At 45.2% G+C, this 23,212-nt stretch overlaps 2 protein-coding genes across 3 annotated transcripts in view; one reads left to right on the forward strand and one right to left on the reverse strand.

Moving 5' to 3' along the window:
- Positions 1–5: 5 nt before the first annotated feature.
- Positions 6–15,887, forward strand: zbtb14 (zinc finger and BTB domain containing 14). 2 transcript variants are annotated; one of them, XM_067577681.1, is made up of 11 exons: positions 8–164; positions 695–953; positions 5,731–5,919; positions 6,028–6,198; positions 8,485–8,580; positions 8,660–8,803; positions 9,087–9,331; positions 10,589–10,674; positions 10,824–10,963; positions 11,501–11,596; positions 15,143–15,887. In XM_067577681.1, the coding sequence occupies exons 3-11, from the start codon at positions 5,731–5,733 to the stop codon at positions 15,281–15,283; spliced, it is 1,308 nt and encodes a 435-aa protein (XP_067433782.1). In that variant the 5' UTR covers positions 8–164; positions 695–953; the 3' UTR covers positions 15,284–15,887. The 2 variants fall into 2 exon arrangements, with proteins under 2 accessions (XP_067433781.1, XP_067433782.1); XM_067577680.1 differs by lacking the exon at positions 695–953 and having other exon boundaries at positions 6–164.
- Positions 15,888–19,064: 3,177 nt separating this feature from the next.
- The window catches only part of arhgap28 (Rho GTPase activating protein 28), a 17,628-nt gene continuing 13,480 nt past the window's right edge, over positions 19,065–23,212 (reverse strand). The window contains exons 9-14 of the mRNA XM_067578527.1: positions 23,167–23,212; positions 22,642–22,857; positions 22,440–22,565; positions 20,538–20,665; positions 19,434–19,471; positions 19,065–19,352 (exon numbers count right to left, since the gene is read on the reverse strand). The exon at positions 23,167–23,212 is cut by the window's right edge and continues 37 nt beyond it. Coding sequence (XP_067434628.1) covers positions 19,270–19,352; positions 19,434–19,471; positions 20,538–20,665; positions 22,440–22,565; positions 22,642–22,857; positions 23,167–23,212 — 637 coding nt within the window. The 3' untranslated portion in view covers positions 19,065–19,269. The remainder of the gene's footprint in view (positions 19,353–19,433; positions 19,472–20,537; positions 20,666–22,439; positions 22,566–22,641; positions 22,858–23,166) is intronic.

Below are 23,212 nucleotides of genomic sequence, written 5' to 3' on the forward strand. Positions count from 1 at the left end.
GCGAGAGGCAGTGATCCGTTTGGCCCGCGCCTGCGTGCCCTGCAGTGTCCGCGTGCCCTGTGCTCGTCCTCAGCAACAACAACAACAACAACCGGACAGAGTTTACCGGCCGCCGGTGCGCTGACCCCCCTCGAGGAGCACCCTGACACTGGGCCGTAGTGACGGTAAGTCCGCTCTCCGCTCTCCGGCCCCGCGCCCTTTCTCCCCGCACCGCCGCCGCCGTCTCCGCGGGATGGCTGCGCGCTCTCGAGCCGTTCATGGCCGCTCGAGCCTTCTCTCGTTCGTGTCGCCGCTGCTCGCGTGCCTGCGTGTCGGTCCCGGGGACGGCGGAGCGTAGCAGCCGGCACGCGGCCCCGCGGCCCGCTCACCGGCCGCCCGGTGCCGCTGCCGGTCCGCGGGGTCACTGGCGAGCGCTGGCGGCCGACAGAGAGCAGAGAAACGCCATTTTGTTTCAGCAGGCGGACTGTCCGCCATTTAACACAAACATAGTTTCATCTGACGTTAAAGCACCTGCCTCCGGTACACACCGACAGTTACAGTCACGTTACAGCTGCCGGTAAACACGGAAAACACACAGGGCAGCAGGGGTGCCGTTTATCTACGGTGTTTAATTATCATGTTAGCTACAGGCTAACGTTAGCCTTACAGGTGACCGTCTGAAGGCTCCGGTAAACCGTTATTCTCCCTGCTGCAGGTTCCGGTCTGATCCCGGTCTGAGGATCTAATCCAGTCGGTAACGTTAGCCCGGGACCCGGAGCCGCTGCGGTCTGAAGAGGACCGGAACTCGGTGTCGGTTAAGGGTCCGGGCTCAGGTTCACCCCGGACTGTGGAGGTTCACAGATGAACCCGGTCCCGTTGTGTCCGGTGCTGACAGTCGGTCTGCCGTCTGTCCTCCCGGTGAGAGCATCACGGTGCGTGCACACGCCCTGGCGCGCGTGTCCGCGGTACAAGAGGTACATGAACTGTGTGTGTGTGTGTGTGTGTGTGTGTGTGTGTGTGTGTGTGTGTGTGTGTTGGGGGGTTAAGATGCTCCACATTCCTCACGTGAACTCTGACGTCTCTTATCTTTCCCTCCTAAACAGGCTGTTGCATTTTTTTGAATTATTTCTCATAAAAGTGCGACTTCTTGTCGTAATATTCTGGGTTTCCTGGGATGTCAGTGGTTTTCCTGTCAGTGGTTTTCCTGTCAGTGGTCCTGATACTGGAGGATGAAAACCAGCATCATTATCAGCTTCATGTCAAACAATCATCAGAACCATGAATGAAACTGAATATTTATATCCAGTAAGAACAAAACAACACACAGGAGGAAAATCTAAAGACAGGCGTACAGATTATTGGTCTCAGAAGTTAAAAAACATATTAATGTTATTTTTCTGTTTGTGTTTTTGTATTTTTAGTTATTAAATTTCCAGTGAAGTTTATTGTTTCACTGCAGTGATTTAAACATCATGTCTTGTATTTGATATTTGAGGGATCATTGCAAAAATTGTGCGTGTGTATAAATATATACAGACGGGTGACAAATGAAAAGAAAACCTGGTCCAGGTCTGGATGCTGGACCCCTACAGTGAGGGGGTCTGGTCCAGGTCTGAATGCTGGACCCCTACAGTGAGGGGGTCTGGTCCAGGTCTGAATGCTGGACCCCTACAGTGAGGGGGTCTGGTCCAGGTCTGAATGCTGGACCCCTACAGTGAGGGGGTCTGGGGACTCTGTTATGCTGGCATGGTTTGGGGAAGGGTCACTGCTAATCAATACAAAGTAGTTGTGAGTGATCAGCTTTATCCTGATGGGAGTGGTCTCTTCCAGGATGAATCACATGTTACGACCTTCACAGTCACCTGATCTCAACCCAGCTGACGTGTTAGACAGCGCTCTGCATCATCATCATCATCATCACAACACCACATGAGGAAGATCTTTATGAACAATGATGTTCAGAGACTGTAGGATCAATAACAAGGCTGAGGAACAGCACCCTCCTCTGACATACATATATATATATATATGTATATATACACACACATATTCATCAATATATCAATGTCAGAATTCTTTTAGTCCCTAATATCAGTGTCAACATCGGCCCCACTAACCCAGTATCAGTCGGGCTCCAGTTCAGATTAATAATCAAGTAACATTAGTCACTTATTTCACAGCTTGGCTAGAGAGTTGTAATAGAGCTCCATATCGATTAGAAATAAGATGAAGTTTGTTTTTTTATTGGTACATTTCATTTAATGTTTGTGGAATTAAATTATAAACAGCTGGATTAAAAATCTCACATTCTTGTCCACAGAGTTATTTTGTTTAGAGTATTTCACATTGCGACCATAAAGCCAGCGACCAGATAGAAAGTTTTGCCTGTTGATCAGAAATATTTTAGAATATATACATACATGAAAACATAAGTGAAAATAGCTTGATTGTTTAGACAGACAGAATTCAGAAGAATAATAAATATTCAGTTTTAAGCTTTGCAGGATATACTCTATGTAAAAGTTTAAATGAGTCCTCTTTCATTTTATTGTTAAAACAATATTTTTCTAATATTCTCAGTGACTTTTTTATTTTGATTGAATTCTCTGGCACTTTATTATTTAAAGTACTGAATAAGATATGATGAAACGGTGATTAGAGAGGGGAATTATTAAGATTTTATTGATACCAAAGCCATTATCGGCTTATTGGTCCAATTCTTTATCAGTTCCCTTATCGATTGCTGATCAATTTTCTGTGTGGAAAAAAGGAGGCCTACACAGCGTTTCATGCCTTGCATGCTGATGATTATATGAAACATACCTGGTAGATAAGATAAATGGTCCACAAACAAAAGTTAATTGTGTTAATTAATGAATAAATTAATGTGAAAGCATCTTACAGTCTCCTGCCTGTATGAGAATAACAAACTGAGGGGAGGAGGAGGAGGAGGACTGCTCCTCTGTGTTATTAACATCATGTCTCCAGCAGTGAGCAGCCTCTCTGCTCTGCTGTGTTATTAACATCATGTCTCCAGCAGTGGAGAGCAGCCTCTCTGCTCCTCTGTGTTATTAACATCATGTCTCCAGCAGTGGAGAGCAGCCTCTCTGCTCTGCTGTGTTATTAACATCATGTCTCCAGCAGTGGAGAGCAGCCTCTCTGCTCTGCTGTGTTATTAACATCATGTCTCCAGCAGTGGGCAGCCTCTCTGCTCCTCTGTGTTATTAACATCATGTCTCCAGCAGTGGAGAGCAGCCTCTCTGCTCCACTGTGTTATTAACGTCATGTCTCCAGCAGTGAGCAGCCTCTCTGCTCCTCTGTGTTATTAACGTCATGTCTCCAGCAGTGAGCAGCCTCTCTGCTCCTCTGTGTTATTAACATCATGTCTCCAGCAGTGGAGAGTAGCCTCTCTGCTCCTCTGTGTTATTAACATCATGTCTCCAGCAGTGAGCAGCCTCTCTGCTCCTCTGTGTTATTAACATCATGTCTCCAGCAGTGGAGAGCAGCCTCTCTGCTCCTCTGTGTTATTAACATCATGTCTCCAGCAGTGGAGAGCAGCCTCTCTGCTCCTCTGTGTTATTAACGTCATGTCTCCAGCAGTGAGCAGCCTCTCTGCTCCGCTGTGTTATTAACATCATGTCTCCAGCAGTGAGCAGCCTCTCTGCTCCTCTGTGTTATTAACATCATGTCTCCAGCAGTGAGCAGCCTCTCTGCTGCTCCGTCAGCTCCGGGGAAAAACATCGCTGTCCAACACGCTGAGCGGCCGCAGGGTTTCTGAGGTGAAACAGACTGAGCACTGAGTTATTTTCTTCTTATTTTCTGTTTTCTTTTCTTTTTCTCACCTCAGAGTCGGTTTAGGTTGTTTAATGCAGCATTGTGCGTTATTCAGCCAGTCTCATTTGTCACTGCTGATCGCTGCTCTGCTCTGCTAACGTTAGTCTCTGAGCGATGGCGTAGAAAGTTCACAATATACTTCACGTTCGTCTTGCAAAGGTAATTATTTACTCATTAAATCAAAAAATGCTTACAACTGCTGCTTTTTTAAAAGATGAGTTTCAAAATAAACAAAGATAACTCTGGCACATGCGCTGTAGACCGGAGGCTGCACTGCCCTCACAGGTGAGTTCCACCTTTTTCGTTACGTCAACATCACGTCTGGGCATCGATATGTGGAACTGATGAGCTCAGAGGCGTACGATTCCAATGGACCGGACAATTGGGAACCGGTTTTTAACTGGAACCGGTTCTCGATTCCCTCACAGTGATACCAATAACCTGCAGCTCTTTTTAAGCAAAAGCAGAAAATCAAATTCAACAATGTGAAGAGTAAAAGATGTGGAAACACTAGAAATCATTTCCATATATAAATATTAAAAATAAGCTTGAAGTAGGTGTGAGTGATTATATGTGACTGTAGTACAGAGTGAGTATTTCTGCTTTGTAGTTGGATGATGAAGTGATAGAACAAGCGAACAGCTGATGTCTGACCAACATGTTGTATTTATACTGATGGGAGCTCGTTAACAGCAGGGATTATTTTCTTGATAAAAGACAACAGAGGGTTTGGTTTTTATTTCCAGCTGTCTCATGAATCAGAGTGTTGAGTATTGACCCTGTCAGCAATCACTTTTGGGATTAATTAATACAGTTAATGCACAATTAAGATGCAGCTAATCATGTTCATGTGTTTAGTGTTATAACTATCTCTCTGTTTGTCAGAGGAAACCCAGAGTGGAAGCCTGGAAACATATATATTATATATATATATATATATATATATATATTATATATGTATATATTTCTCTGTTTAACTCGTCACTTTATTGTAACACAGGACTTGTGTACACGTCAGGATCCTGTAGGAGTGATGACTCTATTTCCAGTGATCTGATTGGTCAGTGGTAGGACAGCTAACTTGCTCCAGAGCAGGTCAGCTGTTCAGCATAGGTTACCTTGGTGATTCATTTGGTTACCATGGTGATTTATCCTGGTTACAAGTGAGCCAGCTTTGTGATACCTGAAACCCTGAGTTAAGCCCAAAGTGACGTACTGACCTCACTTCATGGTGCAGATCTCACATCTACTCACTAGTATTGTGTGTGTATCAAAGCTGATATATCTGATTAAAAACACGTCAGTGAGTCTCACCGCTGCTCTGGGTCACATGTTCCTTCATCATGAAGAGTTTGGTCATGTTTGTTTGTTTAGAAACGGCTCCAAAGACTAATAACAGCATCATGTTTTTAGTCTCCAGAGAGCAGTCCTGTGTAAGGCAGACGCCACTGAGCATGTGCAGGAACGCTGTTCTGTTTACAGCTTCACCAGTTTGTTGTGCTGCAGATCACAACCTCTGACTTTGTACTGAAGTTGTTGAGAAATTAATGATGTAGGCTGAAGAAGAAAAATATATAAAATCACCAGAATGATCCTTTAAAGGGAATGTTTATGGAAACAGAGACTAAGTTCACAATCTGCCAGAACGTAATGAGTGGAGGTTTTGATCATTAAACGTTGATTGTTCATTATTTTCTGTTAATCCATGAGTAGTTTAATTGAGTAATTATTTTAGCAGCAGTAGGAGAGAAGACTAAACTGAGCACTGCCATCTCAGCAGGAGGAAGCGCTATCGCCTGGCCTGAGAAATATCACCTCTTATTGTGTTCTCATCTGTTAGATGATCTTCCTACAGAGCCTCAGGAAGCCCTGAAACATGATCTATTTTACCTTGACCTGAGTCTTCTCTGTGTTCAGATGGCGGAGACAGTGAAGTACGTGGACGACGAACATAAGAGCATCTTCCTGAAGCTGCTGAACGAGCAGCGACTGGAGGGCGAACACTGTGACATCGCTGTGGTGGTCGAAGACGTCAAGTTCCGCGCTCACCGCTGTGTGCTGGCGGCCTGCTCCAACTACTTCAAAAAACTCTTCAAAAAGCATGAGGTACTGTCCAAAACTGAGTACTTTAACATGTACTCTCTAAATACTTAAAAATATACTTTCTGGATACTTGAACATGTACTCTCTGAATACTTGATACTGTTTATGCAGGTCGACAACTCTTCTGTGATCGAGATCGACTTCATCCGGTCAGACATCTTTGAGGAGGTGTTGAACTACATGTACACCGCCAAGATCTCGGTCAAGAAGAGAGACGTCAACCTGATGATGTCATCAGGACAGATCCTGGGGATCCGCTTCCTGGATAAACTCTGCTCTCAGGTAACTAACACACAGGTAACACACACACAGGTAACACACACACAGGTAACACACACACAGGTAAAAATCCAAACACAGGTAACTAACACACAGGTAACACACACACAGGTAACTAATCCAAACACAGGTAACTAACACACAGGTAACACACACACAGGTAACTAATCCAAACACAGGTAACTAACACACAGGTAACACACACACAGGTAACTAATCCAAACACAGGTAACTAACACACAGGTAACACACACACAGGTAACTAATCCAAACACAGGTAACTAACACACAGGTAACACACACACAGGTAAATAATCCAAACACAGGTAACTAACACACAGGTAACACACACACAGGTAACTAATCCAAACACAGGTAACTAACACACAGGTAACACACACACAGGTAACTAATCCAAACACAGGTAACACACACACAGGTAACTAATCCAAACACAGGTAACTAACACACAGGTAACACACACACAGGTAAATAATCCAAACACAGGTAACTAACACACAGGTAACACACACACAGGTAACACACACACAGGTAACACACACACAGGTAACACACACACAGGTAAAAATCCAAACACAGGTAACTAACACACAGGTAACACACACACAGGTAACTAATCCAAACACAGGTAACACACACACAGGTAACACACACACAGGTAACTAATCCAAACACAGGTAACACACACACAGGTAACACACACACAGGTAACTAATCCAAACACAGGTAACACACACACAGGTAACATACACACAGGTAACACACACACAGGTAAATAATCCAAACACAGGTAACTAACACACAGGTAACACACACACAGGTAACACACACACAGGTAACTAATCCAAACACAGGTAACACACACGCAGGTAACACACACACAGGTAACACACACACAGGTGAATAATCCAAACACAGGTAACACACACACAGGTAACACACACACAGGTAAATAATCCAAACACAGGTAACACACACACAGGTAACACACACACAGGTAACACACACACACAGGTAACACACACACAGGTAACACACACACACAGGTAACACACACACAGGTAACACACACACAGGTAACACACACACACAGGTAACACACACACAGGTAACTAACACACAGGTAACACACACACAGGTAACACACACACAGGTAACTAACACACAGGTAACTAACACACAGGTAACACACACACAGGTAACACACACACAGGTAACTAATCCAAACACAGGTAACACACACACAGGTAACACACACACAGGTAACACACACACAGGTAACACATACACAGGTAACACACACACACAGGTAACACACACACACAGGTAACACACACACAGGTAACACATACACAGGTAACACACACACACAGGTAACACACACACAGGTAACACACACACAGGTAACTAACACACAGGTAACTAACACACAGGTAACACACACACAGGTAACACACACAGGTAACTAATCCAAACACAGGTAACACACACACAGGTAACACACACACAGGTAACACATACACAGGTAACACACACACACAGGTAACACACACACACAGGTAACACACACACAGGTAACACATACACAGGTAACACACACACACAGGTAACACACACACAGGTAACTAACACACAGGTAACTAACACACAGGTAACACACACAGGTAACTAATCCAAACACAGGTAACACACACACAGGTAACACACACACAGGTAACACACACATAGGTAACACACACACAGGTAACACACACACAGGTAACTAATCCAAACACAGGTAACACACACACAGGTAACACACACACAGGTAACTAATCCAAACACAGGTAACACACACACAGGTAACACACACACAGGTAACTAATCCAAACACAGGTAACACACACACAGGTAACACACACACAGGTAACACACACACAGGTAACTAACACACAGGTAACACACACACAGGTAACACACACACAGGTAACACACACACAGGTAACTAACACACAGGTAACACACACACAGGTAACACACACACAGGTAACTAATCCAAACACAGGTAACACACACACAGGTAACACACACACAGGTAACTAACACACAGGTAACTAATCCAAACACAGGTAACACACACACAGGTAAAGTTTGTGGCGTTCTCCTCAGGTTCAGTCTGAACACACTGATGTTTTACATCACTGTGTGACTTCAGCCTGTTGTTTACCTGTGTTAGTCAGACAGGTGAAGCTCCTTCTCCTGTGTGATGGTGCGTTCATGTTCCCTCAGAAACGAGACGTGTCATCAGAGGATAAAGAGAAGTTCCCCTATGACATCGTGAAGATGGCGCTGCCGCCTGAAGCTCAGCTGGCTGCTGACGCTGAGGTACACTGTTCGTTACTGACCAGTTAGTTTATTCTACATCGTTGTTATTATTATCAATATTACAACTGTGTGTTTGCAGGTGCTCGGTGAGCATGATGACACGCCCACCACTGATGACCTTGTTGAGGCCTCGGCCAATCAGGAGTTAGATAAGTCTCCTAGTGCGGCGCTGCGTGTCCAGGAAGCCATCCTGAAAGAACTGACCAATGAGGACATACATAAGGTACAAACACTCTCCATGTTTATCTTTATTATCTAGCTTCATGTTTCTGTCTTTACGTTAATCATCTTAATATTTACATTCTACTTCTACTAGATGTTTATCTTTAAACTCTTTATGTTTAATCTTTCTTTATCGTTAGACTACATCTATTTCTTTACTCTCTTTACCCGTTAATAAAATGCTCCCACTTCATTAGTGTCCAAGTACTAAAACTGGTCCTCACAAAGCTAGACGTACAAGAGAAGGTAAGCACCAGATGTGACTACACCTGTTTGTCCGCCAGGTGACGTGCTACGACCAGGATGTGGTGACAGAGATGGAGGCGGAGCCTAAAGAGCTGGGGGCGGAGCACCATGGCACCCAGACGCTGACATTTGCAGACAGTATGGGGGAGGTGAAGGACGAGCAGCCGCCCGGCTGGTCGACAGCGACGACCGACATGAAGTTTGAGTACCTGCTGTATGGACACCGAGAGCAGCTCGCCTGCCAGGTGTGTGGGAAGACCTTCCTGGATGAGACCAGACTCAGGTAATCTGATACACCTGGTCAACACACCTGACCTTCACACCTGACCTTCACACTTAACCCGCACACCTGACCTTCATACCTGACCTTCACACTTAACCCGCACACCTGACCTTCACACCTGACCTACACACCTGACCTACACACCTGACCTTCACACCTGAACTACACACCTGAACTACACACCTGACCTTCACACCTGAACTACACACCTGAACTACACACCTGACCTTCACACCTGACCTACACACCTGACCTTCATACCTGATCTTCACACCTGAACTACACACCTGAACTACACACCTGAACTACACACCTGAACTACCCACCTGACCTTCACACCTGACCTTCACACCTGACCTACACACCTGACCTTCACACCTGACCTTCACACCTGACCTTCATACCTGATCTTCACACCTGACCTACACACCTGAACTACACACCTGACCTTCACACCTGACCTACACACCTGAACTACACACCTGACCTTCACACCTGACCTTCACACCTGACCTACACACCTGAACTACACACCTGAACTACACACCTGACCTTCACACCTGACCTTCACACCTGACCTACACACCTGAACTTCACACCTGAACTACACACCTGAACTACACACCTGAACTACACACCTGACCTTCACACCTGAACTACACACCTGAACTACACACCTGACCTACACACCTGAACTACACACCTGAACTACATACCTGATCTTCACACCTGAACTACACACCTGAACTACACACCTGACCTTCACACCTGACCTACACACCTGAACTACACACCTGAACTACATACCTGACCTTCACACCTGACCTACACACCTGAACTACACACCTGAACTACACACCTGACCTTCACACCTGAACTACACACCTGAACTACACACCTGAACTACACACCTGACCTTCACACCTGAGCTACACACCTGAACTACACACCTGACCTTCACACCTGACTTACACACCTGAACTACACACCTGACCTTCACACCTGACTTACACACCTGAACTACACACCTGACCTTCACACCTGACCTACACACCTGATCTTCATACCTGATCTTCACACCTGAACTACACACCTGAACTACACACCTGAACTACACACCTGACCTTCACACCTGACCTTCACACCTGACCTACACACCTGACCTTCACACCTGAACTACACACCTGACCTTCACACCTGAACTACACACCTGAACTACACACCTGACCTACACACCTGGTCTGTGTCTGTCTTTAGGAAACATGAGAAGCTTCATTCAGCAGAGCGTCCCTTCGCCTGTGAGATCTGCACTAAAGCTTTCACCACCCACGCTCACCTGAAAGGTAGAGAAATCCCACCGCACCTGAACTCAGCTGTGTTCACCTGAGTGCTGATGTCATCAGATACTCATGTAGATTACTGCTCTCTCTGTAGATAAATGTGCTTTCACTGACGTAAAGTGTTTGACTCCGCCCTCACCTGTGTGTTACAGAACACCTGAAGATTCACACGGGCTTCAAGCCGTACAGGTGTGATGTTTGTGGGAAATCGTTCATTCGAGCTCCAGACCTGAAAAAACACGAACGAGTTCACAGCAACGAGCGGCCGTTCGCCTGTCAGATGTGTGAAAAGGTCTGTCTGTCTGTCTGCTAGCCTGTCTGTCTGCTAACCTGTCTGTCTGCTAACCTGTCTGTCTGCTAGCCTGTCTGTCTGCTAGCCTGTCTGTCTGCTAACTTGTCTGTCTGCTAGCCTGTCTGTCTGCTAACCTGTCTGTCTGCTAGCCTGTCTGTCTGCTAACCTGTCTGTCTGCTAACCTGTCTGTCTGCTAGCCTGTCTGTCTGCTAACCTGTCTGTCTGCTAGCCTGTCTGTCTGCTAACCTGTCTGTCTGCTAGCCTGTCTGTCTGCTAACTTGTCTGTCTGCTAACTTGTCTGTCTGCTAACCTGTCTGTCTCTCACCTGCCTCTCTCTCACCTGTCTATCTCTCACCTGCCTGTCTCTCACCTGTCTGTCTCTCACCTGTCTCTCACCTGTCTGTCTCTCACCTGTCTCTCACCTGTCTGTCTCTCACCTGCCTCTCTCTCACCTGTCTGTCTCTCACCCGTCTGTCTCTCACCTGTCTGTCTCTCACCTGTCTGTCTCTCACCTGTCTGTCTCTCACCTGTCTGCAGGCGTTTAAGCACAAGTCCCACCTGAAGGATCACGAGAGGAGACACAGAGGAGAGAAACCGTTCGTCTGTCCGTCCTGCACGAAGGCCTTCGCCAAGGTCCTGATACTACAAATACTACAAATACTACTACTGCTGATACTACAAATACTACTACTGCTGATACTACAAATACTACAAATACTACAAATACTACTACTGCTGATACTACAAATACTACAAATACTACAAATACTACTACTGCTGATACTACAAATACTACTACTGCTGATACTACAAATACTACAAATACTACTACTGCTGATACTACTAATACTACTACTGCTGATACTACAAATACTACAAATACTACTACTGCTGATACTACTAATACTACTACTGCTGATACTATGAATACTACTACTGCTGATACTACAAATACTACTACTGCTGATACTACAAATACTACAAATACTACGAATACTACTACTGCTGATACTACAAATACTACTACTGCTGATACTACAAATACTACAAATAATACTACTGCTGATACTACAAATACTACTACTACTAATACTACGAATACTACTACTGCTGATACTACAAATACTACTACTGCTGATACTACAAATACTACTACTGCTGATACTACGAATACTACTACTAATACTACTGCTGATACTACAAATACTACTACTACTAATACTACGAATACTAATACTATGAATACTACTACTGATTCTACAAATACTATGTATACTATTGCTGTGAATACTACTACTGCTGCTATTAATACTACTACTGATACTACTAATACTACTCATACTAATACTATGAGTACTACTGCTGCTGCCACCAATACTACTGCTGCTACTGCAAATAGTACCTATACTAATATTATGAATACTACTACTGTTGATACTACATATACTACAAATACTACTACTGCTGATACTACAAATACTACTACTGCTGATACTATGAATACTACTACTGCTGATACTACAAATACTACAAATACTACTACTGCTGATACTACAAATACTACTACTACTAATACTACGAATACTACTACTGCTGATACTACAAATACTACTACTGCTGCTACTACAAATACTACAAATACTACTACTGCTGATACTACAAATACTACTACTACTAATACTACGAATACTACTACTGCTGATACTACAAATACTACTACTGCTGATACTACAAATACTACTACTGCTGATACTACAAATACTACTACTACTAATACCACGAATACTACTGCTGATACTACTAATACTACTACTGCTGATACTACAAATACTACTACTACTAATACTACGAATACTAATACTATGAATACTACTACTGATTCTACAAATACTATGTATACTATTGCTGTGAATACTACTACTGCTGCTATTAATACTACTACTGATACTACTAATACTACTCATACTAATACTATGAGTACTACTGCTGCTGCCACCAATACTACTGCTGCTACTGCAAATAGTACCTATACTAATATTATGAATACTACTACTGTTGATACTACATATACTACGAATACTACCACTGCTGATACTACAAATACTACTACTGATACTACTAATACTACTACTGATGCTACAAATACTATGAATACTACTACTATGAATACTACTACTATGAATACTACTACTGTGAATACTACTACTGTGAATACTACTACTGCTGCTACTGCAAATCGTACCGATAGTAATACTACGAGTACTCAGGGTATTCGGGGTTTATCTGCCTCAGGAGGAAACGACGACGACATTTATTAATATAACAAAACGTCTTAATTAAACCTGATAGAGAATAAACAGAGACTAACGAGCCTTTAAAGGAGGAAGAACTGATTGTTTATAATATTTAGACAAACCTGACGTACAAACAATATATTATAGTGAAGTCACAACAACAACTAGATAACTGTAAACATTCAGACCACATGGCTTCAAATATAAATTCCATATAACTCTTCATAATATAAAATCAACCAATATGACTCTTTGTCTAATTAAACTATCAAAATATAATTTGACTAATATTTAAACAGTTTGACAGCAGTTCATGAACCAACCCGACGCCCGTCCTCTACCTGTACCTCTACCTCTACCTGTACCTCTACCTCTACCCTCTACCTGTACCTCTACCTCTACCTGTACCCTCTACCTCTACCTGTACCTCTACCTGTACCTCTACCTGTACCCTGTACCTCTACCTGTACCTCTACCTGTACCTCTACCTGTACCCTGTACCTCTACCTGTACCTCTACCTGTACCTCTACCTCTACCCTCTACCTGTACCTCTACCTGTACCTCTACCTCTACCCTCTACCTGTACCTCTACCTGTACCTCTACCTCTACCCTCTACCTGTACCTCTACCTGTACCTCTACCTCTACCTGTACCTCTACCTCTACCCTCTACCTGTACCTCTACCTGTACCTCTACCTCTACCCTCTACCTGTACCTCTACCTCTACCTGTACCTCTACCTCTACCCTCTACCTGTACCTCTACCTGTACCTCTACCTCTACCTGTACCTCTACCTCTACCCTCTACCTGTACCTCTACCTGTACCTCTACCTCTACCCTCTACCTGTACCTCTACCTCTACCTGTACCTCTACCTCTACCCTCTACCTGTACCTCTACCTGTACCTGTACCTCTACCTGTACCTCTACCTGTACCTCTACCTGTACCCTCTACCTCTACCTGTACCTCTACCTCTACCTCTACCTGTACCTCTACCTGTACCTCTACCTGTACCTGTACCTCTACCTGTACCTCTTCCTGTACCCTCTACCTCTACCTGTACCCTCTACCTCTACCTGTACCCTCTACCTCTACCTGTACCTCTACCTGTACCTCTACCTCTACCTGTACCTCTACCTGTACCTCTACCTCTACCTGTACCTCTACCTGTACCTGTACCTCTACCTGTACCTCTACCTGTACCTCTACCTGTACCTGTACCTTTACCTGTACCTCTACCTCTACCTGTACCTCTACCTCTACCTCTACCTGTACCTCTACCTGTACCTCTACCTGTACCTCTACCTCTACCTCTACCTGTACCTCTACCTCTACCTCTACCTGTACCTCTACCTCTACCTGTACCTGTACCTCTACCTCTACCTGTACCTCTACCTCTACCTCTACCTCTACCTGTACCTACCTATAACACAGCTATCACAATACATTACTCAAGCAATGTTATGACAAATACCATCATATGATTTACATATGATTAGACATTTAATTCACCCAAATTTCAGGTTTGGTTACAATAAGGGTTTAAATAGTGAATGTTGTTCAGGTTTGTGACGGGTCTGGCCATAAGCTGAACCTTTCTGTCCCAGTTCAGATGACTTCAAGGTCATTTAAATGCGTTTCAGTCGTTCATGTTGTCAGCCAGCTGGTTTTCCAAGAGTTCTGACACAGTGTTGGATTCTGGCCAGCGTCATGTTATCAGACCCCCACTTGGGTGAGAGGTCAGTTTGTGTGGGTCCAGGTGAGACCTTCACCTCATATCATGATACTAATACTACTGACACTGTTGCTGCTGATTGTAGTACTCTTATTGTGACTGTGTGTATTTGTACCCGTGGAGAGTTCAGTGTCACTCTGTACTTTCAGGCGTCTGATCTGAAGCGTCATGAGAACAACATGCACAGTGAGAGGAAGCAGCTGAACCCTTTACAGAGCGACACAGAAACACTGCAGGCCGCTGCCATGGCTGCTGAGGAGCAACATCTGGACAACATCAGCTGCTCCTAACACCTGGAGGACGTCAGCTGCTCCTAACACCTGAACAACGTCGGCCGCCCCCCAACACCTGAACAACGTCGGCAGCCCCCCAACGTCTGGACGACGTCGGCCGCCCCACAACGTCTGGACGACGTCGGCCACCCCCCCAACACCTGGAGGACGTCGGCAGCCCCCCAACACCTGGACGACGTCGGCAGCCCCCCCAACACCTGGACGACGTCGGCAGCCCCCAACGTCTGGACATCTGCCGCACCCTCACATCTGGACGTCAGCTGACTCTGATCAGTCTCAGTTTATTAATAAAAGTATTTTTCTGTATCTATATTGATTGTTTTTGTAAAGTCTGGTGTTTCTTTGCTGAATCAGTGAACATGAACTGACTCTAACATGAACTGATGACCTCAGCGATCATGTGATCAACACGTTAAACATGGACGCTTCTCCTCCGCCTTCATGTATGATTTGTAATTTTGTCTGTAAATGTTCAGGATGTTTTTCAGTCTGAACCAAACTGTACAGAAAACGGTCGATTTTGAAGCTGTTGGTTTGTGTTGTAAATAAAACTGTTGCTCTGTTCAGTTTAATGAGCAGAGCTGCTGCGTTTTAAACCTTTCATCTGTTTTTAATGATACTTTATAACTTTCACTGAACTACAGAAGCCCCGGGAGGACATGTTTATTCACAGGACTGTGAGTCCTGAACTAGAATGAACTAGAAAGTGCATTTCCTGTGGAAAATGTGTGCTAATGCAGACAGCTGAAATAAATTGCAAAGCATTGCTGAAAATGCAGAATTCTGCAGCAATTTTTTTAAATTTAAAAGATTTAAAATCCCGTAGTCCCACCGACAGGTGAAACTGTATCAGATGTTACAGACTTCAGCAGGGAATAAGTACGATGGTGGTGTTTTATTAACAGCCACAAGAACTTGTGTACCAAGTTTCATTTGATTAAAGACAACAGACTTGCAGAAATATGATGTTATAATGTTACAATAGCGCCCCCTGTGGGTAGAACTGTATCAAATGTTACACACTTGTGCAGTGCGGCTGTATAAACAACATTTCCAAATTTGTTTGAAGTCCAGTTCAGCATTGAAGAGTTTTGGTCTGTTGACGGCATCAGGCCTTCAGAAGTTTAGTAACCAGTTCCAGACAAACAGCAGTGATACCAGTATCACCTGTAAATATGGTCTGTACCAAGTCTGCTGAGGATTAGATGAAATATGCGCCAGGAGAAGCAAAAAACGTCTTCACCAATAAATCCAAAATGGCTGAAAATTTTTCCAGCAGAGTCAAACTCTTGGCTCTCATTGGATGAGACCCGCTGGAAAGGCAGCGGATTTCCTCCTCGCGGCTGTGACGTCACTGAGAGTATAAACACCGGAGGCCATCTTTGAACAGAGCTTCCAGCTGTTCACACAGCCGACAAAAGAAGTAACTCCGGCCGAACAATCCCGACCTCGCTGGACGAGCACGCTACCGGATCCAAAGAAGACCGCTGTGCGCTTTCCCACCTTTCCTGCAGGAGAGGATGGAGCATAACCTCTGTCCCCGCTCACCTTTAACTGAGTCGAGAGGACGGCCCCCCCGTCAGCATCTGAGCTGAGGAACTGATCCGGACCTGAAAGACGGACTGAAACACACCCTGCTCGCCTCCTTAAGTGACACAAGAGGCTGAAGTCTGGGCAGAGACGCGTTATTAAAGTGTTATTTTCAGCTTTATTGCTGTTTGTTGTGCAGTTAACGGACTGTGAGTTCGGTTGTTGCTGCTGAAAGTATTATTGTTGGTTGCTTTTTATTCTGGTTGCGTTTATCACACTGAACCGATCGGCTTCGTGTTCGCTGGACATCGTGTGTAGACCATCGGTTGCATTTTATTTATTGAAATCAGACCACAGCTGGCGAATAAAGACGTTTCCACACAACATCTGTGTGGAAATAAAAGCAACTTCCCCTCAGCTGAGATCTTCTGTTCTTTGGTGTTTTTCACCCTCTCGTCTCTACTGACCCACTTACTCATCAGGGACGTGCAGAGTCCAGTATTTGTATTTGTATCCGTATTTGTTGAGGCAGCAAAATTATTTGTGTTTGTATTTGAATAAAAGTGGAAAGAGGCTTAAAAACCCTGTTTTTGTTTTTATTAGAAAATTAAAGCGTTATAATAATAAGTGTTCATGAATAAACTACCTTATGAAGTTGGTCCCCACACCGGGTCTCCAACTAGTGTCTCCCAGATCAGAGACGACTGCTGACTACTGAGATAAAACTTTACTCATCACCTCCCTGCAGACAGACCTCTACCTGTTAATACACCTGTAACACACAGACAGACCTCTACCTGTTAATACACCTGTAACACACAGACAGACCTCTACCTGTTAATACACCTGTAACACACAGACAGACCTCTACCTGTTAATACACCTGTAACACACAGACAGACCTCTACCTGTTAATACACCTGTAACACACAGACAGACCTCTACCTGTTAATACACCGTAACACACAGACAGACCTCTACCTGTTAATACACCTGTAACACACAGACAGACCTCTACCTGTTAATACACCTGTAACACACAGACAGACCTCTACCTGTTAATACACCTGTAACACACAGACAGACCTCTACCTGTTAATACACCCGTAACACACAGACAGACCTCTACCTGTTAATACACCCGTAACACACAGACAGACCTCTACCTGTTAATACACCTGTAACACACAGACAGACCTCTACCTGTTAATACACCTGTAACACACAGACAGACCTCTACCTGTTAATACACCTGTAACACACAGACAGACCTCTACCTGTTAATACACCTGTAACACACAGACAGCAACAGCCTGGAACATGTAGAGAAGAACTTCAAAGTCGATTCTTGCTTTGCACTTTTCACTTTGTGCGTCATGCAGCAGGTGGATGTGACTCCCCTCACTGAGACCTGCTGACAGACGTCACAGCGGAGCAGAGGAGAGACACTGAGACAGTGATGTAATCGACCTGCGAGCTGGTATCCGCCATGTTTTTGACTTTTTTTTAATTTCTGAAAACAAATAATTTTAAAAATATTTCTGTGAAATAAATATTCATAAAAAAACACTATTTGTGCTTTGCCGAATATCGTATTTGTATTCGGGCGCACCCCTAATAGACACACACACGCACACACACTACTCTGTAGTCAGACGTGTTGCTAGGCAACAGAGATGCTCAGATTTGTCCAATGCCATTGTGATCGGAGGCAACATACACACATTCTTCTGTTTATAAACTGTTGTTTTTGCTTGTTTTACTGTAGTTGCATAATAGACGTTTATTAATTGAAGCTTTATTGATTTGTAATTGATCACAGTAATGTTAATAAAGTGTGATTGTGTGTATTCATACTGTGATAACAGCTTGCTGACGTTCAGAGTTCCTCCTGTAATGTTCTTGGATTAACAGCCTTCATCAGTCCCTGCCCTCATCATTATTCATTTCCATTAATAATTGTATTGATTTTCAATAATTAATAATTATCTTCAATAATTATTAATTATTGCTAATAAGCAAACCTGCTCCTAACTGAGTCCCAACAGGCTGAAGTCTGCAGAAGTAGAAGCAACCAAAAAACATTAATAAAGATTTGAATAGAACAAAAAATGTATTTAAATTGGTGCGTGCTGCTGGTCACGTGATCCACAGCTGGTCATGTGATCCACAGCTGGTCACGTGATCCACAGCTGGTCACGTGATCCACAGCTGGTCACGTGATCCACAGCTGGTCACGTGATCCACAGCTGCATCACATTGACAGCTGATATTTGAGCAGCTTATACTGACATGAATGTGAAACAAACACCATCAGCAGGTCTTTACGTCTTTAATATGAGCACAACATTTAATCAATAATCATTTATCGATCAGTTTATCAATAGAAACCAAAGTTTGACCTGAGAGGATTCAAAATAAACAGTTCATACAAAGAAAACTGTTCCTGTGTGTCAGGGTTTGATCAGCCAATCACAGCGAGGGTTAACACGGTAAACGTCCAATAGAAGACAGTCGGCATGGAGACGACGTTCACCTGAAACACGGAGACACACGTCTGAGTGTCACATGATGCTAAAACTACATGTGGAAAAGAACACGTGTGTTAATGACTCACAGATGTTTCCGCCGACTTCATACAGATGCTGAACAGGACTGCAGGTAGACACACACACACACACACACACACACACACACACACACACACACACACACACAGTAACACACACACACACACATACACACACAGTAACACACACACACACACACACACACACACATACACACACAGTAACACACACACACATACACACACACAGTAACACACACACAGTAAGACACACACACACACACACACAGTAACACACACACACACAGTAACACACACACACACACACACACACAGTAACACACACACACACAGTAACACACACACACACGTACACACACAGTAACACACACACACACACACACACACACACACACACACACACACAGTAACACACACACACACACATACACACACAGTAACACACACACACACACACACACACACATACACACACAGTAACACACACACACACACACACACACAGTAACACACACACACACACACACACAGTAACACACACACACACACACACACAGTAACACACACACAGTAACACACACACACACACACAGTAAGACACACACACACACACACACACAGTAACACACACACACACACACACAGTAACACACACACACACAGTGACACACACAGTAACACACACACAGTAACACACACACAGTAACACACACACACACACACAGTAACACACACACACACACACACACACACACAGTAACACACACACACAGTAACACACACACACAGTAACACACACACACACACACACACACACAGTAACACACACACACACACACACACACACAGTGACACACACACACACACACACACACAGTAACACACACACACACACACAGTAACACACACACAGTAACACACACACACACAGTAACACACACACACACAGTAACACACACACACACACAGACACACACACACACAGTAACACACACACAGTAACACACACACACACAGTAACACACACACACAGACACACACACACACAGAGGGAGAGAGAGGGAGACAATCAATGTTTACTGTGTGTGTTACTGTGTGTGTGTGTTACTGTGTGTGTGTGTGTGTGTGTACCTGTTCTCACACTCGAAGCGTGCAGTGATGTCTTTGGCTCTCGTCTGTCCGTCAAGTTGTATCGCCATGGAAACCTTGGTGTGCAGGGGGGCGTGAACCCGGATCACACCCTCACACAGCTCAGTGACCTACAAACACACACACACACACTGATGTCCTGTCCTGTTTCATCACGACAAGCCCCGCCTCCCACCTGTCCAAAGTGATGGACAGGTGGGAGGTGGGGCTTGTCGTGATGAAAGGGGTTCTAGAGATGAGAGTGAGTTCTCCTGTCTGTCTCACCTGGTTCCTGTCTGTCTCAACTGGTTCCTGTCTGTCTCACCTGGTTCCTGTCTGTCTCAACTGGTTCCTGTCTGTCTCACCTGGTTCCTGTCTGTCTCAACTGGTTCCTGTCTGTCTCACCTGGTTCCTGTCTCAACTGGTTCCTGTCTCAACTGGTTCCTGTCTGTCTCACCTGGTTCCTGTCTGTCTCACCTGGTTCCTGTCTCACCTGATTCCTGTCTGTCTCACCTGGTTCCTGTCTGTCTCACCTGGTTCCTGTCTCACCTGGTTCCTGTCTGTCTCACCTGGTTCCTGTCTGTCTCATCTGGTTCCTGTCTCACCTGGTTCCTGTCTGTCTCACCTGGTTCCTGTCTGTCTCACCTGGTTCCTGTCTGTCTCACCTTGTTCCTGTCTCACCTGGTTCCTGTCTGTCTCACCTGGTTCCTGTCTGTCTCATCTGGTTCCTGTCTCACCTGGTTCCTGTCTGTCTCACCTGGTTCCTGTCTGTCTCACCTGGTTCCTGTCTCACCTGGTTCCTGTCTGTCTCACCTGGTTCCTGTCTGTCTCAACTGGTTCCTGTCTGTCTCACCTGGTTCCTGTCTATCTCACCTTGTTCCTGTCTCACCTGGTTCCTGTCTGTCTCACCTGGTTCCTGTCTGTCTCACCTGGTTCCTGTCTGTCTCATCTGGTTCCTGTCTCACCTGGTTCCTGTCTGTCTCACCTGGTTCCTGTCTGTCTCACCTGGTTCCTGTCTCACCTGGTTCCTGTCTGTCTCACCTGGTTCCTGTCTGTCTCACCTGGTTCCTGTCTCACCTGGTTCCTGTCTGTCTCACCTGGTTCCTGTCTCACCTGGTTCCTGTCTGTCTCACCTGGTTCCTGTCTCATCTGGTTCCTGTCTGTCTCACCTGGTTCCTGTCTGTCTCACCTGGTTCCTGTCTGTCTCACCTTGTTCCTGTCTCACCTGGTTCCTGTCTATCTCACCGGGTTCCTGTCTGTCTCACCGGGTTCCTGTCTGTCTCACCTGGTTCCTGTCTGTCTCACCTGGTTCCTGTCTCACCTGGTTCCTGTCTGTCTCACCTGGTTCCTGTCTGTCTCACCTGGTTCCTGTCTGTCTCACCTTGTTCCTGTCTCACCTGGTTCCTGTCTATCTCACCGGGTTCCTGTCTGTCTCACCTGGTTCCTGTCTGTCTCACCGGGTTCCTGTCTGTCTCACCTGGTTCCTGTCTGTCTCACCTGGTTCCTGTCTCACCTGGTTCCTGTCTGTCTCACCTGGTTCCTGTCTGTCTCACCTGGTTCCTGTCTCACCTGGTTCCTGTCTGTCTCACCTGGTTCCTGTCTGTCTCACCTGGTTCCTGTCTCACCTGGTTCCTGTCTGTCTCACCTGGTTCCTGTCTGTCTCACCTGGTTCCTGTCTCACCGGGTTCCTGTCTGTCTCACCGGGTTCCTGTCTGTCTCACCTGGTTCCTGTCTCACCTGGTTCCTGTCTGTCTCACCTGGTTCCTGTCTGTCTCACCTGGTTCCTGTCTCACCTGGTTCCTGTCTGTCTCACCTGGTTCCTGTCTGTCTCACCTGGTTCCTGTCTCACCGGGTTCCTGTCTGTCTCACCGGGTTCCTGTCTGTCTCACCTGGTTCCTGTCTCACCTGGTTCCTGTCGTTTTTGTCGTTCTTCCTCCTCAGTAGTCGTCTTGTGGTCTTAGTGAGGCCCCGCTCTCTTTGATTGGACATCTGGTTCATCTGTCTCACTTGAGACAGCAGGAAGGTGGGAACCTACCACAGGAAACAGGAAGTGATGTCACAGAGATGCTAAGTGAGGCTGTGAAGGGGCAGGTGTGGTCTGACTCACGGTCCACAGCAGGTCCTGGTGTGTGATCATCAGTTGGACTAGATGAGCCCCTCTCACCGCCTCCTCCATCTCCGCCTGCTGTATGGCGACGGTGTGCTTGTTGCCACGGTGACGGCAGGCAAACAGGTTGGGCGCCAAGACCATGGAGACGTTCCAGAGAGTCATCCTGTTCTGGTCCTGATGAGAGACCACCTTACGCAGGAAGACCAGCAGAGCCTGTAACCATGGAAACAGGTTCAGGTTTGTCTGTAACCAAGGAAACAGTACCAGGTGTCTGTAACCATGGAAACAGAGCTGTAACCATCTAAACAGGTCCAGGTAGAGCTGTAACCATGGAAACAGAAACAGATTTAAGGTTGAAAGAACAAGTGAAGATTTAAAGTCACCAGCATCACTGCAGCAGTGATGTCACAGGTGTGACATCACTGCATCTGTGACATCACTGCTGCAGGTGAGAAGCAGCTGATATTAATGGCAGTGATGGTGGTTACACCTGTAACCAGAGTTCTGTGAGCTGTGATTTACTCTCAGTGTGTCTCTGTGGGACTCAGGAAGCAACAAGGACAACAGC

The sequence above is a fragment of the Thunnus thynnus genome, chromosome 21, assembly GCF_963924715.1.
Source record: "Thunnus thynnus chromosome 21, fThuThy2.1, whole genome shotgun sequence".
NCBI classification, from domain to species: domain Eukaryota; kingdom Metazoa; phylum Chordata; class Actinopteri; order Scombriformes; family Scombridae; genus Thunnus; species Thunnus thynnus.